The sequence below is a fragment of the Lutra lutra genome, chromosome 16 (genome assembly GCF_902655055.1).
Source record: "Lutra lutra chromosome 16, mLutLut1.2, whole genome shotgun sequence".
Lineage (NCBI taxonomy): Eukaryota > Metazoa > Chordata > Mammalia > Carnivora > Mustelidae > Lutra > Lutra lutra.
Genome location: NC_062293.1, coordinates 36042614 through 36062001, shown reverse-complemented (window position 1 = coordinate 36062001; position 19388 = coordinate 36042614). Strand labels below are relative to the sequence as shown.

The window sequence follows — 19388 nt, the reverse complement described above, 5'->3', positions numbered from 1 at the left end:
AAGGCAGAGGCTTAACCCACTGAGCCACCCAGGCGCCCTACTAGCTTCCTTTAAAGCAAGTGTTTGTCCCTGATCCAGTCCCATCCCAATTAAGAAGCTGCAGTCTCCTTAGATCCACAGGTGCTTTCAAGAAGCTTCAAAGCTTCTGTTCAACCAGAAGCTTCAGGTTCAACCATGAGGTTTCAAGTCAAAACTGCTCTCCTTGGAGTCAGTGTCTCTGAATTCTGCCTATGGAGGCTTTTCTTCTTGATGTTTTCACACCTTAATGCATGATACTAAGATTGGATCCTTGTCCTTACAACTGGCTCCCTGTCCTACCTTATTATCCTTACTTTTCTTGGAAACTGATTATCCTGGATCTTCTATTTCTAACAATCTCAATCTGGAATCTCCTTGCTTTTAACTTCAATTTTCTACAAGTTTAACTCAATATGTAACTTCAAATCAAGGGTGAAAAGGCAGAGTTCCAAATTTATCATTGAGAAGTCTTCCCTTTCATTGCCTCAACCTTCCCAGCCTAACCTAGCCCACATCTTTTCCTACTCCATTCCAGGCCGATTTCAAAGACCACTAAAACATAAATTTAACTGCCTTTCTAACTTTCTAATTAGAATCAAGCTGTTCATACACCTAATTCCTACAACAACTCTGATCAAAGGTTTGGAAGTTCTTTTGCCTCAGAGCTTAAGTGAATAGGAAAAGACCTTGAAGTAAATTAATCAGTTAGGGGGCACCTGGGTGGCTCAGTGAGTTAAAGCCTCTGCCTTCGGGTCCGGTCATGATCCCAAGGTCCTGGGATCGGGCCCTGCATCCGGCTCTCTGCTCAGCGGGCAGCCTGCTCTCCCCTCTCTCTCTCTGCCTGCCTCTCTGCCTACTTGTGATCTCTGTCAAATAAATAAATAAAATCTTAAAAAAAAAATTAATCAGTTAGAACTAAAACCCAAATATCCTAACTGAAAGGGAAATGATACATCTTGTCAATGGTCAATTTTTATATTTCAGGCTCTCTTTTCCAAGTAGTATTAGTATTCTTTCTGAAAATCCAATTAAATGTTTAACAAAGTTTTTGAGGGATAACTGAGGTACAATAAACTGCAAATGTTTTTATTAGTCCCATTATTAAATAAGCTGCACATATTTATTATCTTTTTTTAAGATTTTATTTATTTGACAGACAAAGATCACAAGCAGGCAGAGAGGCAGGCACAGAGAGAGGAGGAAGCAGGCTCCCTGCTGAGCAGAAAGCCCGATGTGGGGCTCGATCCCAGGACCCTGAGATCATGACCTGAGCCGAAGGCAGAGGCTTTAACCCACTGAGCCACCCAGGCGCCCCAAACTGCACATATTTAAATATACAAATGACCAGTTTTGTAATGGCATGTCATACCACTGAAACTATCGCCACAATCAAAAAAGCTAGTAAACTCCAAAGTGTCCTCCTGTCCCTCTGTAATCTCTCTCCCTCTTCCTTGTGCACCACCAACACCCAGTAAGCTTCCTTTCAAGATAGAGAACTTTGCAACTTCTAGAATTTTACATGAATGGAATCATAAGCATATATTCTATTTTTACTTGGATTCTTTCACTTAGCACAGTGATTCTGAGATTCGTTCATGTTTTTGCATGTATCAATAGATCTTCCTTTTTTATTTTTTTACATCTTCCTTTTTACTGCTGAGTCATCAAGTACAATTTTTCAAAGTAGTTAAAAGAAAATCTTCATTGTGAATACATTTTACTATATTTATGATGAACAGAACAGATATTTTTAATATGCTTCTATTTTAAAGGAAAGAATGTCATAGAAAGACTACCCAATGAAGAGATGTACTTCGGTAGTATATCACCTCTGGGGGGAAAAAATAATTAAAAACTTCAATTATCTAACTTTAGCAGCTATAAATACAGGACAAAATTTCTTTAAAGCATTCCCATGGATGGGACGTCTGGGTGACTCAGTCAGTTGTTAGGTGTCTGCCTTCGGCTCAGGTCATGATCTCAGGGTCCTACATTTTAATCTAAATACTGAATGTAGTTACTCACAGTAGTCAAAGAATAAAAGTCTTAGAAGATAGTAATAACCATATACAAGGCAAACAAAATGGTTCCATTTCTGTGACAATTTTATTAGGCAGCTCCTCAATAAAATAAACCTATATTTATTCCATCTATGGGCCTGGGGAGAAAGGGGAAAAAGATAAGAATTCAGATGTCTCCCTCTATATTCACTCAAGTTTAGCAAATACTAGTTGTTTTTCCCACCACTTAGAATTATTGTTTTTTAAAGATTTTATTTATTTTTTTGACAGACAAACAACAAGAGAGGGAACACAAGCAGGGGGAGTAGGAGAGGGAGAAACCGGCTCTCTGGTCATGTGGGGCTCAATCCCAGGACATTGGGATCATGACCTGAGCTGAAGGCAGACACTTAACGACTATGCCAACCAGGCTCCCCTAGAACTATTTTTATATGAATGTTAAGATTTCTTTTCTATTTTATAAATTTTTTAAAGAGTTTATTCATTTATTTGACAGAGAGAGACACAAGTGAGAGAGCGAACACAAGCAGGGGGAGTGGGAGAGGGAGAAGCAGGCTTCCCACTGAGCAGGGCGCCCGATGTGGGGCTCGATCCCAGGACCCCAGGATCATTACCTAAGCCAAAGGCAGACGCTTAACAACTGAGCCACCCAGGTACCCTGAACATGTTATGATTTCTATAGTCAAACCTAGCTAAATCTTATCAGCTAAATTTTGGCAGAGTTTTTAACATAGTTATAAATTAAATCAACCTTATTTTACCTTTATTATGCCAATTAAGGAAGATGCTACTGGACAGATGTGTTTATCAAGACTGACTTTAACAGGATACTGATTATTTTCACCAATTACTACACCAGTCATATAGGTAGCTCAGTTAATACATCAAGGATTTGAGTGATTATGCTTAAGTTATTTTCTGTAAAAGTATTTTTTAGTTCTAATATAAGTAACTTCTCTGACATCTGCAATACAATTTACAACATTTGTAATTCACACAATGTACTTGATATAATGCTTTATATAAGAAGTTCACTAATTCCATTATGCTTAATGACATGTCAGTTCTATAAACTGCTTTTCGTTTTTTCTTTTTTAATATTTATTTATTTATTTGAGAGAGAGAGTGAGAGAGAGATGGAGAGCAAGCACATGCACACACACAAGCTGATGCGTACTGGGAGAGAAAGAGAATCCACAAGAGACTCCCCACTGCAGCCTCAATCCCAAAGTCCTGAAATCATGACCTGAGCCAAAATCAAGAATTGGACACTCAACTGAATAAGCCATCCAGGCCCAGGCACTCCTATAAACTATTTCTCAATAGTTTATGAAGCTATTTAAAAATCACTCTAGGATAAAACTTGGCAGTTAAGAACCATAAAGACATAAAAAAATTTTTTTTTAATTAAAAAAAAAAAAGAACCATAAAGACTAATGCATTTTGTTAAAGTCCATACATAATTTTACAAGTGGGCAGAATATTCTGTTAATATTTTCACCTAATAGAATCCTTGGTATCTTATCTGTCTAGTCTTTCAAAGAGAAATACTGAAAAACCATGAAACTTATGAACTAGCATAAATATTACACTGAGAACAAAAAGCGATGCAGTTAAAATCAAGTTTAGTGAACATTTTACAGATTCTGCTTACAGAGAAAGATTTTTTTTTTTAAAGATTTTATTTATTTATTTGACAGAGAGAGATCACAAGCAGGCAGAGAGGCAGGCAGAGAGAGAGGAGGAAGCTGGCTCCCTGCTGAGCAGAGAGCCCGATGCGGGGCTCGATCCCAGGACCCTGAGATCATGACCTGAGCCGAAGGCAGCGGCTTAACCCACTGAGCCACCCAGGCGCCCCACAGAGAAAGATTTTAAACCAGTATCCTGCCTGTGTTCTCCTGTCAGTTTATAATGTCAAGATCAGGATTTACAGTAACAAATGTTACAGTTAGCTACTCTTCTCTGGCTGATATAAGCAATTATTTTGGATATCACAACAGTCAATGATCTGTAGCATCAAGCACTAACAATCAATGACTAGAGTTGTCAAGAAAGTTGTTAGCCATCATTCTAGTAAATCCAACATAAAGGAATGTACTAAGTAATACAGATCAACTAACATCAAAGCAAATACTAATCATAATTCTGTGGTCAGTCCCCCTAAACCTTGACTATATAGTAACTACCTGTCCCTAGTCCCAAGGGGCATCTAAATGAATATGAACACTTCAGTGTAAATTTACCACCACTAGTGGAAAAATACCCTACTAATCAACTGTTTTTACATGTTGATCACTATCTCTGTAAACACTTTAGGCTCTAAGATTGCTTTCACTTAACATGTGTATTTTCCTCTAATTTGGGAAAGGTTAAATGTTCAAAGATTGCAAAAATTAGCAAAGCTAATTGACTTCACAAATATTGGTTTTCTGGTCATTCTTTTTTTTTTTTTTTTAAAGATTTTTAAAACTTATTTAACAGAGGGAAAGATCACAAGTAGGCAGAGAGGAGGCAGACACAGAGGGGGGGAAGCAGGCTCCCTGCCAAGCAGAGAGTCCATTGTGGGGCTCGATCCCAGGACCCCGAGATCATGACCTAAGCCGAAGGCAGAGGCTTAACCCACTAAGGCACCCAGGTGCCCCTGGTCATTCTTGTAATAGGATTTTGCAGGATAATATAATATATATATATATATATATATATAAAACTACTTTTAAAAAAGCATTAATAAATGCTCATTAAGTTTACACTATACGCACAGCACTCTGGGGCATATTTTTTAAAAGTCATGAAGTCTGATCATCAAGAACTACAACTTAGTTCAGAGACAAGATTTAAATGAATAATTAGAGAACAAGCCATCACTTCATAAAATGTGCTACATAGCAGAGGCAGGCTTTAGTACCTGTAAGGAATGGGAGAAAAACAATGTGAGCTGTAACTGTCAGTGGCAGCTGTAAAGAGAAAGGTAGAACGGTATAGAACGGTACTACTATATTCACCAGTCATCCAGAATTGAAATCAATCCTGAGATAGAGATTTAAGAATTTTTCGTTGAAAAAAAAAAAAAAACAAAAAAAAAAAACAGTTAATGAGTAGCTACTACAAATTCACTTGCCTAGCAGATTTTGAAAATGGTGAAAACTACTTTTAAGTGAATGTGAAAATAATAGGAAGTGATTACAAATTAATACTACACGGAAATATTATGTTATTAGAATTTCTTTGGGAGGACAGAAGTTGGGGGATGGGTGGCACCCAAAAGCAGCACTGGATTATTAAGAGTTAGTGGCCTTGGTTCAGAAAAGGCCAATTTCAAGTATTACACATTTTTCATTTACTTACCCCATACTTCATTTGACTTTGTTATCTCAGTGCCCTCAAATTCTATTCATCTGATATTCTACTCAAATAATACATGGTTACTATTACAAGCAAGATCAGAATTGCATCAAAATATAAGTTACACTAATCTATTCTAGAAACAATGAGACAAATAAAATCAATGCTTAAATTCCAAAAATTGTAAACTGTCATGAGTTTTTATTCCTTATCCAAAATGTCTTAGAATTTATCACAGTAAGTCTTCAAAGTTAAAAAAAAAAAAAATGAGAGCTCAGTTCAATCCCAAATAAATCTTTCTTTTACTCTAAAAATATACAGCTACTCTCTTCTAGAAAATAATTTAGAAATTTGCACTGCTTCTTAATTAACATATTAAGGACTAAAGTTACTTTTTAAGTTCATCATCCTTTTCCACTAAGATTCCAAAAATACCTCCCCCTTACTTTTCAAAGATATGTTATTACTTTTACTTTAAAGGAATACACTGATTAACTAGGGAATGAAGTTCTCTCTTTATCCACAATTGGCAGCTGAAATGGTTCCTGCGGCTTTTCGTATAGAGATACTGGCATTAAAGTAATGCAGTTGTGCCTCAAAACATTAATTTCAGAATCTCACCAAGAGTGGGTGACCCCCTTCACCCAAATTTAAGGCTGAAGCTCTCCACAGGATTTTAAGAAAGGTCTCACAAGGCCATCTCTTTATTTATAAATCCAATCATTTAATTTATTTCCTGAAGCTGTAGAATGCAGACCTCCATTCTGAGTCTACCTATGCATTAAAACTAAATTCAAGCTTCAAAACTACCTGTGTAGACCTATAATTTTCATTTTATTTAAAATGTAGCATTTCTCCTTCAAAAAATAACTTTGTCTCTGCAACTATGAATTACACTAATAAATTCTCTCCCATTCCCAAACACACACAAAAGCTGGTAAAGTCTATCTACTGACCTATCTTTGAGAGACGGCTAAAATAAAACACAAGCTGAATGTTGAAACTGCTCCAAAACTGAGCTTAAATGAGGTTCACTCATCCTTTTGAGACTACGGTATGAGAAACTATAAGGACTTCCTTTCCTGAGAAAAGACCAGAGATTAATTAAAGATAAAAGTATTTATTAGCTCCTTATCATACTTCAAAATATACACAATGTATTATACTTACTAATCAATATCCACACGCTATTAGTACCCATCCTCACTTAAAATAAGCCTATGTCAGTAAATAATATGGCAAAAAAGGCTAATATCATCACTAACAGCATTTACAGAATTCATGCATTTTAACACTATCGCAAAAAAGGTTAATATCATCACTAAAACCATTTACAGAATTCATGCGTTTTAGCACAGTGCTAGATTTTACACAAAAAAAGCGTCAACTACAATGGAACTGAAACTTGAAATTATCATTGTGGACTTTACAATTTAACATTAAGATCATTCTTGTAAAATAATAGTTTAATTATTCTAGCCAGTGAAGACTCTTAACAGAGAGTCCAAAGGACAGAGCAAGATTCCTGAAGCAATTTTGGGTGAAATCAAATTTATGAGAGATTCACATAAAGATGATGTTGCACGGAGTTCCACTTCTACCTTCGATGTAAAGTATCTGCAAGAGTGTTATTTCTAACTTAAAAACCAGAAAAAGACAAATAAACTATCATATTACAATATTTCTTGAGCCTGTCAGAGGCAATGAAGTAGCCTGACATCCCAGGAAGGACAGATTCCTCCAAAACACAAGACGCATGAATTGCCTCTCCAATAGTAAAACACAGGAAGAAAATGCAGCTGCTACACATGTGAGTAAGAAAAAAATCAACCAGAATTTTAACAAATCTATTTTCTGTTTCTATAGAGTTGGCTATTCTGACCATTTCATAAAACTGGGTTAAAAAATGGGTCTTCTGGGGTGCCTGGGTCAGTGGGTTAAGCCGCTGTCTTCGGCTCAGGTCATGATCTCAGGCTCCTGGGATCGAGTCCCGCATCGGGCTCTCTGCTCAGCGGGGAGCCTGCTTCCCTCTCTCTCTCTGCCTGCCTCTCTGCCTACTTGTGATCTCTCTCTGTAAAATAAATAAATAAAATCTTTAAAAAAAAAAAAATGGGTCTTCTGTGTTTGACTTCTTTGACTTAGCATGTTTGTCCATGCACATATCAAAAAACTACATTCCTTTTATTAACAAACAATATTCTGTTGTATGGATTTACTACAGTTTGTTCAGCCAACAGACATCCGAGTTGTACAACGAAACTTATAAAGCATTTAAAAAAATTAAAAATTAAATGCAAAAATTCCTAATTTCGTGAGTCAGAAAACTTAAAATATTGTTAAAATGGTAATACTCCCCAAACCAATTTACAGATTCTATGCATCCCCTATCAAAATCCCAGGTGCCTTTTTTTGCATAAATTGACAAGATGATCCTAAAATTCGTATGTGAATACAAAGGACCTAGAATAGACACGACTTGGAAAAGAAGATTAAAGTTGGAAGTTAGAAGAATAACGTGTTTTGGGGGCACCTGGGTGGCTCAGTCAGTAAAGCACCTGAGTTTGGCTCAGGTCACGATCTCAGGGTCTCAGGGGATGGAGCCCTGCGCTGGGCTCCCTGCTCAGCAGGGAACCTGCTTGTCCCTCTGCTCCCCCCTCACTCATGCTTGAGAGCGTGGCGTGCCCGCTCGATCTCTAGTAAAAAAATAAAATCTTAAAAAGAAAAAAAAAAACATGTTTTGACTTCAAATCTTCTCCAAAACTAGAGTAATCAAGAAAACGTGATACTGATTCAAGGAGAGACACAAATATCAATGGAAAAGAACTGAGAGCCAGAAATAAAACTTTATGGTCAACTGATTTTCAACAATTTTAACAACAGTGACAAGACAATTCAATGGGGAAAGAACAGTCTTTTTAACAAATAGTACAAAAGCTGGAGAACTACTTGCAGAAGAATGAAGTTGGACTCCTTATCCCATACATAAAATTAATACAAAATGGAAGAGACCTAAATTTAAGAGCTAAAACTCTTAGAGGAAAAACAGAAAAAATAAATCTTTATGACCTTGGGTTATGCAATGATTTATTTATTTATTTTTCTTTTTTTGGGAGGGAGGGGCCATGATTTCTTAGATACAATACCTAAAACACAATGATAAAAGGAAAAATAGGTAAGCTGGACTTCACCAAAATTTAAAAGTTTTGTGTTACAAAGGGTACCATCTAGAGAGTGAAAAGACAACCTACAAAATAGGAGGGTATATGTGCAAATCATGTATCTTATAAGAGACTTGTATCTAAAATATATAAAAAACTCTTATAACTCAATGTATACATGTAAATCTTTATATATGATCCAGAAAGATAAGTGAGATATTCTGACTTAATTTTTCCCCAGTACCATGAATTATATTCAGTCTGACAGTTTTGACTTTAAGAAAGGAGCTGAAGGGAGACAAAGGCTGAAGGTATTATATATTTGAATTTGGAATATTTTAATTATTATGGACTCAGAGGACCCTTCCTCATCTGCCAATTTGTATTATCTCATACACTGTTAGTTATACCCTAAAATAAAATAAATTCCAGAATTTTATATACAGGCATTTAAGACAAAAAGATTGAAAGAAACAGGCAAAAGAACTCACACTAAAAAAAGAAAACCCAATATAGTATTAAGAAAAAAAGTTAATTTTGTCATAAATCCAAAACAATGGCAGAGGTACATAATTTTACAAAAAAATACATTAAGGAGAATTAATGCAACATATATATCCCCACCCAAAAAAAAAGATAAAATTTAGAAATGTAAACTCTGTATTAAACCACAGGTTTGAAAGCACACAACCCATGTTAGAAATAGAAACTGTCACTATGGGGCGCCTGGGTGGTTCAGTGGGTTAAGCCTGTCTTCAGCTCAGGTCATGATCTCGGGGTCCTGGGATCAAGCTCTCTGCTCAGCAGGGAACATGCTTCTCTCTCTCTGCCTGTCTCTCTGCCTACTTGTGATCTCTGTCAAATAAATAAATAAAATCTTTAAAAAAAAGAAAGAAAGAAAGAAAAAAACCTGTCACTAATTAAGAATGGTGAATTATGGGGGTACCTGGGAGGCTCAGCTGTTAAGTGTTTGCCTTTGTTAAGTGTCTGTCCTGGGATAGAGCCCCGCATCAGGCTTCCTGCTCAGAGGAAGCCTGCTTCTACCTCTCTCACTCCCTCTGCTTATATTCCCTCTCTTACTGTCTCTCTCTCTCTCTCTGTGTGTCAAATAAATGAGAATCTTAAAAAAAAAAAAAAAAAATGGTGAATTATGGTTCTTTGTAATATACTAAGCTTTAATTCCTATAATTTTCAGTGTTTAAATTAACGTTTTCAACGTTTTATTCTCATTGCACATTTGGAAAGACAAAATGCATATCTGTGTATGTAGCTATAAAATAGTTAACTTACTATTTTTAGAAAGGGTATATTTATATCAACTTAGGACATCTTATCTCTACCTAAAATTTTTAGTAGAAATTAAATGCCTTTACAGGTTCCAATAAGCTAGTGTTTCATTTACAACATTTAATTTTATAGAATTAATTTAATGAGGATTTGCTCTATGGAAAGATTTTGACACAAAATTTTAAAAACATACTCCTAACATAAAATATATATGTCAGAATAATGAAGTTTATATGAATAAGAAGTCAGTCACACAAATGGTCCCATGGTTACAATCAGTGGCTACTGAAGCTCAGAAGAATAAAAACAGCAGAACTATAGATCCGTATTACTCCCATTTGGACTTGAAAAACATAGTCATACTGACATCTAAAATAAGACCTGTTTACCTACTCAGGAAGAAAAATAACTGTAGGGAAGATTACACATGTTAAGACCAGAAAGCTCCTCAAGAACTCAGGCTGGTAGACAACCATCTCAAAGGAAAACCGAGAATACAAAGATTACCTCAGCAACTTTTGGAGGCACTCCATCCCCAAGCACTTCCCTGATGAAGCAGTGCTGGCCCATATAGTATGAGAGTCCACAGGTCCGCTTAAAGGCATCTTTCAGTCGTTTCAGCTCTACATCTGTAACTGCAATTCAGAAATTGAAGAGGGTAAGAAACCAGAAGAGAAAAGAATTCTCTCAAAAGCTTCATTTTTTTTTAAAGTAAGAGTTGGCAAGGATGTGGAGAAAGGGAACCCCTGTGCATTGCTGGTGGGAATGTAAATTGGTGTAGCCACAATGGAACATTTCGGAAGTTCCTCAAAAAATTAAAAACAGAAATACCGTATGATTCAGCAGTCTACTTCTGAGTATTTCCCCTCACATACACACTTCTCAGTATCCAAAGAAAACAAAAACACTAATTTCAAAAGACAGATGCACCCCTATGTTCACTGCAGCATTATGTACAAGAGCCAAATTTTGGAAGCAACCTAAATTTATTTTATTAATAAAAATAAATGGGTATGGGGTGCTTGGATGGCTCAGTTAAGTGGCTGACTCTTGATTTCAGCTCATGTCATGATCTTGGGGTCCTGAGACCAAGCCTCGTGTCGGGCTCTGTGCTCAGCATGGAACCTGCTGGAGAGTCTCTCTCTCTCCCTCTGTCTCTGCCTCTCCCCCAACTCACACTCACGTGCCTGCTCTCTCTCTCTCTCTCTCTCAAAATGAAGAAATAAAATCTTTTAAAAGCAGATAAATGGATAAAGATAAGAGGTGTGTGTTTGTGTGTATGTGTATACATATATCTACACATATACACATGCATATATATGCAATACAGAATATTACTCAGCCATGAAAAAGAACAAAATCTTGCCATTTGCAACAATTTGGATGGACGTCGGGGGTATTTATTCTAAGCAAAATAAGTCTGACAGAGAAAGACAAATACTGTAGGATTTCACTTATATGTGGAATCCAAAAAAACAAAACAGAAACAAACTCATAAATACAAAGAACTGGTGGTTGCCAGAGAGACAGATGAGGGGATGGATAAAACAGGTGAAGGGGATAAAGAGGTACAAACTTCCAGCTATAAAATAATTAAGTCACAGGGATATAAAGAGCAGCACTGGGAATACAGTTAATAATACTATATTAACATTGTATAACAAGCACTCATAATGTATATAAATGTTGAATCACTATGTTGTATACGTGAAACTAATAAAATATTGTATGCCAACTATACTTCAACTTCCTTTGGGATAAAAATTGTATTATTTATACATATATATATATAATAAATATATTATTTATATTTATTTAAGCACTTATGCATCCATATGGAGGACACGCTCCAAGTTTAGCTTAGATTTTGTCATCGTTTACAAAGAAAGTAATCTATGAATTGATTATTCTAACAACCTAATTGTTTTTAGGCATCCACTATCAAAAAAATTACCAAGTCGTTATTTTAGACATTTTAAAGACTTTTTTTTTTTCACCAATTAGAACAGTATCTGTCTATAAGGACAAGAAAAATACTTTTTAATATTATGCAGTCAGTTCAGGGATCATAATGGAGGTACAGATAGGTACATAAAGGTAGGTACCTTTAGCCCATGCTGGAGGAAAGAGAAGACTCTGGACAGAGAGGATGATTACATAAAAATATAAAGGCTAACCTAAGCAAAACAGACAAGGGTATGCCAGGCAGAGATGACAGTTTGTTACGAAGTACAAGGATGAATGGAGTGTATGGAATTGTATGATACTAGAACAAAATAAACAAGGCAGGGAGTAGTAAACTATAAACCTAAGGTGGAAGTCATTTGACCAAGTCATAGAAATTTTGCTCTGTCATAATATAGGAAGGGATATAGTCAGACACAAATCAGATACAAATTCCATGCAGATAGGAAACAGGACACGGTCAGATACAATTCAGACAGTCCATTCTATTAGTAGTATAGAGAAGCAAAAAGTAGACTAATACAAGAAGAAAAGGAGAAGCTACATCTGGGAAAATGTCTATGAAGAAAAGTCAGTAGAACCTGGAGGCTGACTGAGAAGCAATCTAGGATAATATTCATGGTTCTAGTCAGGGAAACTTGAAGGATGGTGTTATAATGTAGAAAGGGAATGTGAGGAAGAAAAGATGACAAACTCTGGTAAGGATATACTGTATATGAAAAACCCTAGGAAAATGCGGTGGGTTTTTACAATTATGAGTGTAAAGCTTAGCTGAGAGTTTTGAAGAGAGTCATTAGCATATAGATGACAATTAAAATCATAAATAAGCATAATGAGTCAGAGACAAAACTGTAAGAAACCAATGATTACAAAATCTGCAGAAAAAGAAAAATACTCTAAGAATATTGATAAGGAAGAGTTAGAACAGGAAAAACAAGAAACTATAGTCTCCAAAGGACAAGAAAAAGGAACTGGTCTACAGTTTCACACAAGGCAGAAAGGACCAACAAAATAAGGACCGAAGAGTCTCTGGGACATATATTATCATTCAATAAATGTTTGTAGTAGGGAAAGAAACATGGGTCTGACCATTTGTAGGGCAATGATAAGAAAATAAGAACTGGGGCGCCTGGGTGGCTCAGTGGGTTAAAGCCTCTGCCTTCGGCTCAGGTCATGATCCCAGGGTCCTGGGATCGAGCCCCGCATCAGGCTCTCTGCTCGGCGGGGAGCCTGCTTCCTCCTCCTCTCTCTCTCTCTGCCTGTCTCTCTGCCTACTGTCAAAAATAAATAAATAATAAGAAGAACTAATACTTGAATAAGTAACTAGAGAAAAATGTAAATACTACATGCTTAATTCATTAAAAAATGGGGTCATACTATTAACATCCTCAATATACTCATTTTTTTTTCCTCATAAGAATGCAAAAGTGAGGGGGGCCTGGGTGGCTCAGTCAGTTAGGCATTGGACTCCTGATTTCAGCTTGGGTCATGATCTCGGGGTCATGAGATCAGATCCTGTGTCAGGTGGAGGCTGCTTGAGATTCTCTCCCTTTCCCTCTGCCCCGCCCACGATGTGTGCACACTCCCTTAAAAAAAAAAAAAAAAAAAAGAATGCAAAAGTAAAGAACAGAGCAAAGCTCAATCTCATGAACTATGGTAATGGTAAAGAAATTACTTCAGCTACTGAAATACATATTTCTTCAAGATGGCTGATTGCATTAACAGCTTTACTAATAAATTAGAATGCTCACAGTCTAGTAGAAGAGATAAGAAAAACCAATCAGGTTTTATAACCTGATCAGGGATATAAAATGATAATCTCATACACTGTTGGTTGCAGATCATTTGAAGAACTATTTAGTAGTACATTTAAAATACAGCAGACTATTGACTAATGAACTTATTCACTTATAACATGAGAAAATGTATGTAATAAGCTTTTTAAAGCACTTATAAAAAGCAAGTGATGTCTATCAACACAAGACAAAGTTACTGTATATACTAGAAATAGAATATTAGACACTAAAATACTGCCACAGATCTGTACTTACTGAAAATAAACAGCATTTTTATTTATTCAAAATAAACCGACTAACAATTGGCTCATACGTAGACAAGGAGTACACACATAAAAGTGTTCGCTTTTGTACTACTGAAATTTTGAAAACCTTAAAAATGAGAATTTAGGAGGACTGCAATCCCAGCTGGGTCATTCCTTATCCCTGGAACCTTCTGTAAGATGGCAGTTTGAAGACTATGTACCTTACTGGGTGGCTGGGAGAATTCTTTTCACTAATGCAAACTGCTCAGAACAGTGCCTGAGTTATAGAAAGCAATCTAAATGTTATTTATTGTGGCTGTCATTATCATATATGTATGATGAGAATAGCCTCCTATAACTGCTGTGAGAATAACATGAAATAAAATGAAATTATACCATAATACTTCCAATACTCTTTCTAACAGCTTCACATACTTTTATTTAAACTAAAGTGCCTAATGAATATAAAGCATGTAATAGGTGAGGTCTACTACACCCAGACATTCAATAAATGGTACCTATTTTAAAAATTAAATAACAAAAAAATAAAAATTTAGGCAGATGGAAAATAGACTAGGATCAAGCTTAGTAAAATTTTAAAGTAGGAAAACATAACATTAATGTAGTTATTTTAGTTTTAGAAAGAAAAAACAACTTCAGGTAAAAAATGGAAAACTAAACACATTTTTTAAAAATTTATTTATTCAAGAGAGGGAGAGTATAAACAAGGGGAGCAGGAGGCAGAGGAAGCCACAGGCTCCCCGCTGAGCAGGGTGCCTGACACATGGCTCGATCCCAGAACCCTGGGATCATGACCTGAGCTGAAGGCAAATGCTTAACTGAGCCAAAGGCAGATGCTTAATCAACTGAGGCACCCACGCATCCCTGAACGCATTTTTTAAAAAATCTCTTCTCAGGTGCAGCTGTGTGGTTCAGTCAATTTACTGTCTAACTCTTGATTTCAGCTCAGGTCGTGACCTCAGGGTCATGAAAGCAAGCCCCATGTGGGGCTCCATGCTCAGTGAGGAGTCTGCCTGGGATTCTCTCCCTCTCCCTCTGCCCCTCCCCCTGCTCACACTAGCGCTCTTTCTCTCAAATAAATAAAATCTTTTTTTTTTTAAATCTCTTTTGTCTCTCTAGACTTCACTAAAACTACAGCAAGAATAAAAGGATATACATTCACAAGGACAAAGGGAAGAGAAAAGTGAGGACCTAAGAGTCAAATTTTTCTGTGACCATCAAGTGTTTGGAGGAGTGGTGACCAATCTATGCAGACCAAAGACCTGAAACCTAAGCACTAGCAGTTGAGAAATATGAACAAGAAGCAAACTAATTTACCTATTTTACCCTATTCAGAGCACCCCAAAAAAAGACTCAGGAACTGATGGTACCAATTACCACCAAAGGTAGGAGTGGGAGGGGTAGAGATGGTAATAGGGGGGTATAAAGAGAGACTGACTGGTTGAAAGTCTGTATGAAAAGTGGTTAGAGGGACGCCTGGGTGGCTCAGTTGGGTTAAGCAGCTGCCTTCGGCTCAGGTCATAATCCCAGCGTCCTGGGATCCAGTCGCACATCAGGCTCCTTGCTCAACAGGGAGACTGCTTCTCCCTCTGCCTGCCTGTGCTCGCTTTCTCGCTCTCCCTCTCTCTGACAAATAAATAAATAAAATCTTTAAAAAAAAAGGAAAGAAAAGTGGTTAGACCAGACCCTCAGGTCTAACCTTGAAGCATGACATAGTCAGGCACAAGCCACAACTTTCACACAAACCTTTTAGATATAGGTATATATTAAAAGACCAGAGATACATTCTCTAAAGCATCTGAGGTAGAAAGGCTCCATACATGGAAACAGCAGGTTTACCTGAGAGCTGTAAGAATAATAAGGAATGAAAAAAAGGTAAAGATTAAGTGAGCATCTGTATTCCTTGCCCTACTGAGACATAGGTATCACGTAGTCAGAATAAATAGGATTCTTCCCCAAAGAAAAGTAAATGATAGCAGAACATATGCCTACTGCTACTGACATGGAGTGAGAGGAAACTCTATTCCCTCCTTAGAAATGGCTGGGTTCCCAACTAATTACCCAACAGGAAAATCCCACAAGTCAAGTGACAAATTCAAACACATTAGTCATCCAATCAATCTGTTTAATGTACACTTTTAAAAATAAATGGGCAGTTTGGCAGTTCTTACAAACTTAAGCATATACTTACTTATCCTATAACCCAGCAATTCTATTCCTTGTTATTTACCCAAGAGAAATGAAAATACTGTACAAAAATGTACACAGGAGTTGTATTAATAATAGCCAAAACACTAGAAACAACTCCTTTGTCCATACACAGGTGAATAAATGCGGTATATCCATACAATGGACTAGTATTCTGCAATAAAAATTAAGAAACTGATTCACGCAACATAAATGAGTCTCAAAAGTGATACTGAGCAAAACAAACTAGGCACAAAAGAACATACTATATGACCACATTATATGAAAGTCTTTTTTTTTTTTCCTTAAAGATTTTATTTAGTTGACAGAGATCACAAGTAGGCAGAGAGAGAGAGGAAGGGAAGCAGGCTCCCCACTGAGCAGAGAGCCCGATGCGGAGCCCGATCCCAGGACCCAGAGATCAAGACCCGAGCCTAAGGCAGAGGCTTTAACCCACTGAGCCACCCAGGCACCCCATTATATGAAAGTCTTAAAGAGGCAAAACTAACTATGGTGGCAAAGACAGTGACTGACCAGTGGTGGAGTAAAGGGTGTGTGGGTAGAAATGTAGGGAACAGACCGCAAAGAGGTAGGAGGGAACTCTTCTGAGGTGATGGAAATGTTTTATACATTTGCCTGGTGTGCTAATTACACAAGAGAATACATTTGTCAAAACTAATTAAACTGAGTACTTAAAATCTATGCATTTTATTATATGTAAAATACATTTCAATAGAATGGACCTTTAAAAAAATGAATAAGCAGTCAAAGAACACCAAATATTGAGGAAGATACCAACAAGGAAGGTACCAAAACAAACAAGGGTAGTTAGCGGAGATAACAGAAATAATGAAGAAAGAAGAAAAAAACAATACTAAAACCTCCAAATATTCCTAGAGAAGGATAAAAGGAAAATTATATCCAAATAAGCACTATAAAATATAGTAATGAGAAAATAACAATAATCTCTTGGACCCCCTTCCCAGCAGCTGTAAGAGAATGTTCCTCATCAAAATAAGGGGATAAACAAAAGAAAGGGGACCTGGAAAACACTGACTCCAGCATGAGAGAGGTAAAGGATGGCTGATTATGATATGACACCCCAGGATGACAACTACACAGTAGGCCTAGAGGATAGGACTAGATTAGAAATGAAGAAGGGTTCCAGAAAAAAAAGAAAGAGAGCAGGATGGTACAAGTGATACATCTAACCACAGTGGGAACAGCTTTAAGAGGTATTTCACCTTCAAAAAATAAATCTCAAGGATGTTTTACTTTAGGTTTCTCTTAACCTAAAAAAGAGAAGAGAAGCCTTTCAAAGTACAATTGACCCTTCAACAATACAGGCTTGAACTGCATGGGTCCACTTATACGTGGACTTTTTTTTTTCAATAAAGACATTGAAAATTTTTTTAGAGATTTGCAATTTGAAAAAAACAGATGAACTGTACAGCCTAGAAATATCAAAGAAAATTGAAACGTATGTCATGAATGCATGAAATATATGTAGATACTTGTCTACTTTACCATTTACTACCATAAGATATATAAAATTAGAAAAAGTTAAAACTTATCAAAACTTACACACACTTACAGACCATACTTGGTGCCATTCTGAGAGAAATGCACACAAATGTAAAAATGCGGTATTAAATCATAACTGCATAAAATTAACTGTAATACATACTGTACAACTGTTAATAATTTTGTCGCCACCTCCTGTTGCTATTATAGTGAGCTCAAGTGTCAGAACATCTGCTTAAAATACCGTGTGGTGCTAATCATTTCTTCGTGAATAGTTAATCTCTCTAGTAAATTGTGTATCACAGTAAAAAGTGATCTCTCGTGGTTCTGTATTTTTCATCACGTTTAGTGCAAAACCCTTGAATATAAGCCTTGAATATCACCTGGGGGCCCATAGGAAGTACCGCTAGTGAGGCTGAAGTGCTCCCAAGAAAAAGAAAAGTCATATCATTTTAAGAAAAAGCTGAATTGCCTGATATGTACCACAGAGTGAGGTCTGCAGCTGCGGCTGCCCACTATTTGAAGATAAATGAATCCACTGTAAGGATCATTATTTTAAAAAGGCTGGGGTGGGGGGTAGATTCGTGAAGCCTCACCACATCTGTGCCAGCAGGAGTGAAAACCTTATACTTTTTGTGAAATACCTTTTTATCTTGTACTGAAAATGCAGCTTTTATGTGGGTGCGGGTTGTTAATAAGAAAGGCGTACCTGTAGACTCTAACATGATTCAAGAAAAATCAAAGTCACCAGATGACAACTTATGGCAAAAGGAAGATGAAGGATCTAGTCAAGCTGAAGAATTTAATCCCAGCAAAGGATGGTTTGAAAAAAGAGGTCTGCCTTAAAACATGTCAACAAAGGGACGCCTGGGTGGCTCAGTGGGTTAAGCCTCTGCCTAGGGCTCAGGTCATGATCTCAGGGTCCTGGGATCGAACTCTGCATCAGGCTCTGCTTCTCTCTCTCTCTCTGCCTGCCTCTCTGCCTACAGGTGGTCTCTTTCTATCAAAGAAATAAATAAAATATTTTTTAAAAAATGTCAACAAGAAAAGCAGTTTCTGCTGACCAAGAGGCAGCAGATGAACTCCCAGATGCCATTTAGAAAAATCACTGAAGAGAAGGATAGCTGCCGAGCAAGTTTTTAATGCAGATGTTTAAGTGTCCTATCCTGGGGAGGCAGGGGCACACAGGGAGGGTAGAACGCCGCAAAGAACATTTATTGGTAAGGAAGAGAAGCAAGCACCGGGATTTAAGATAGGAAGAGAAAAGCTAATTCTACTGTTTTGTACAATGCTTGGGTTCAAGATGCACTTGGGTTCATGGTGCACTTGGGTTCATGGTCAGGGCTGCCCTTATCTCTAAAGTTGCTAACACCTGATGCTGAAGGGAAAAGATAACCATCAGTCATTGGGCTGTACAAAAAAGTCTCTCCACAACCAAACCCCCCCCATTCTGTCAATGCTCTGTCCCTATAGTCAGAAGTATCTTGCCAGTAAGGGTCTACTTTTTAAACTTCTTTTGATTCTCATCCTTATTAAATTTTGAACACTGGACCCTGTGGCCAGGATTGCTATTATTGCTGCTCCTGACAACACTACTGCCACTCAAACCACCTATGCCAAATGCTTCTGCACAGTTCCAGCCTCTGTATCACCAGGTCCTGAGTCAGAGTCTGGCATGTGGTCAGCTGAGTGGTGGAGCCATAAGGAGTCATGTCCACCTGCAAGAATATCAGGGAAATTGGGTCTTCCCCTCTAATGGATAGAGGTGGTCTCCACCCCAATCAAGACCCTTTAAAAAAAAAAAAAAAGTCTTTAAGTGTGAAA

At 37.1% G+C, this 19388-nt stretch overlaps 1 protein-coding gene across 2 annotated transcripts in view; it reads right to left on the bottom strand.

The window, feature by feature from the left end:
* USP32 (ubiquitin specific peptidase 32) overlaps nucleotides 1-19388 on the bottom strand; it is a 227442-nt gene that overhangs the window by 145509 nt on the left and 62545 nt on the right. For both annotated transcript variants that reach the window (XM_047706877.1, XM_047706878.1), the window contains exon 2: nucleotides 10334-10461. In XM_047706877.1, the coding sequence (XP_047562833.1) occupies nucleotides 10334-10461 (128 nt within the window). The remainder of the gene's footprint in view (nucleotides 1-10333; nucleotides 10462-19388) is intronic.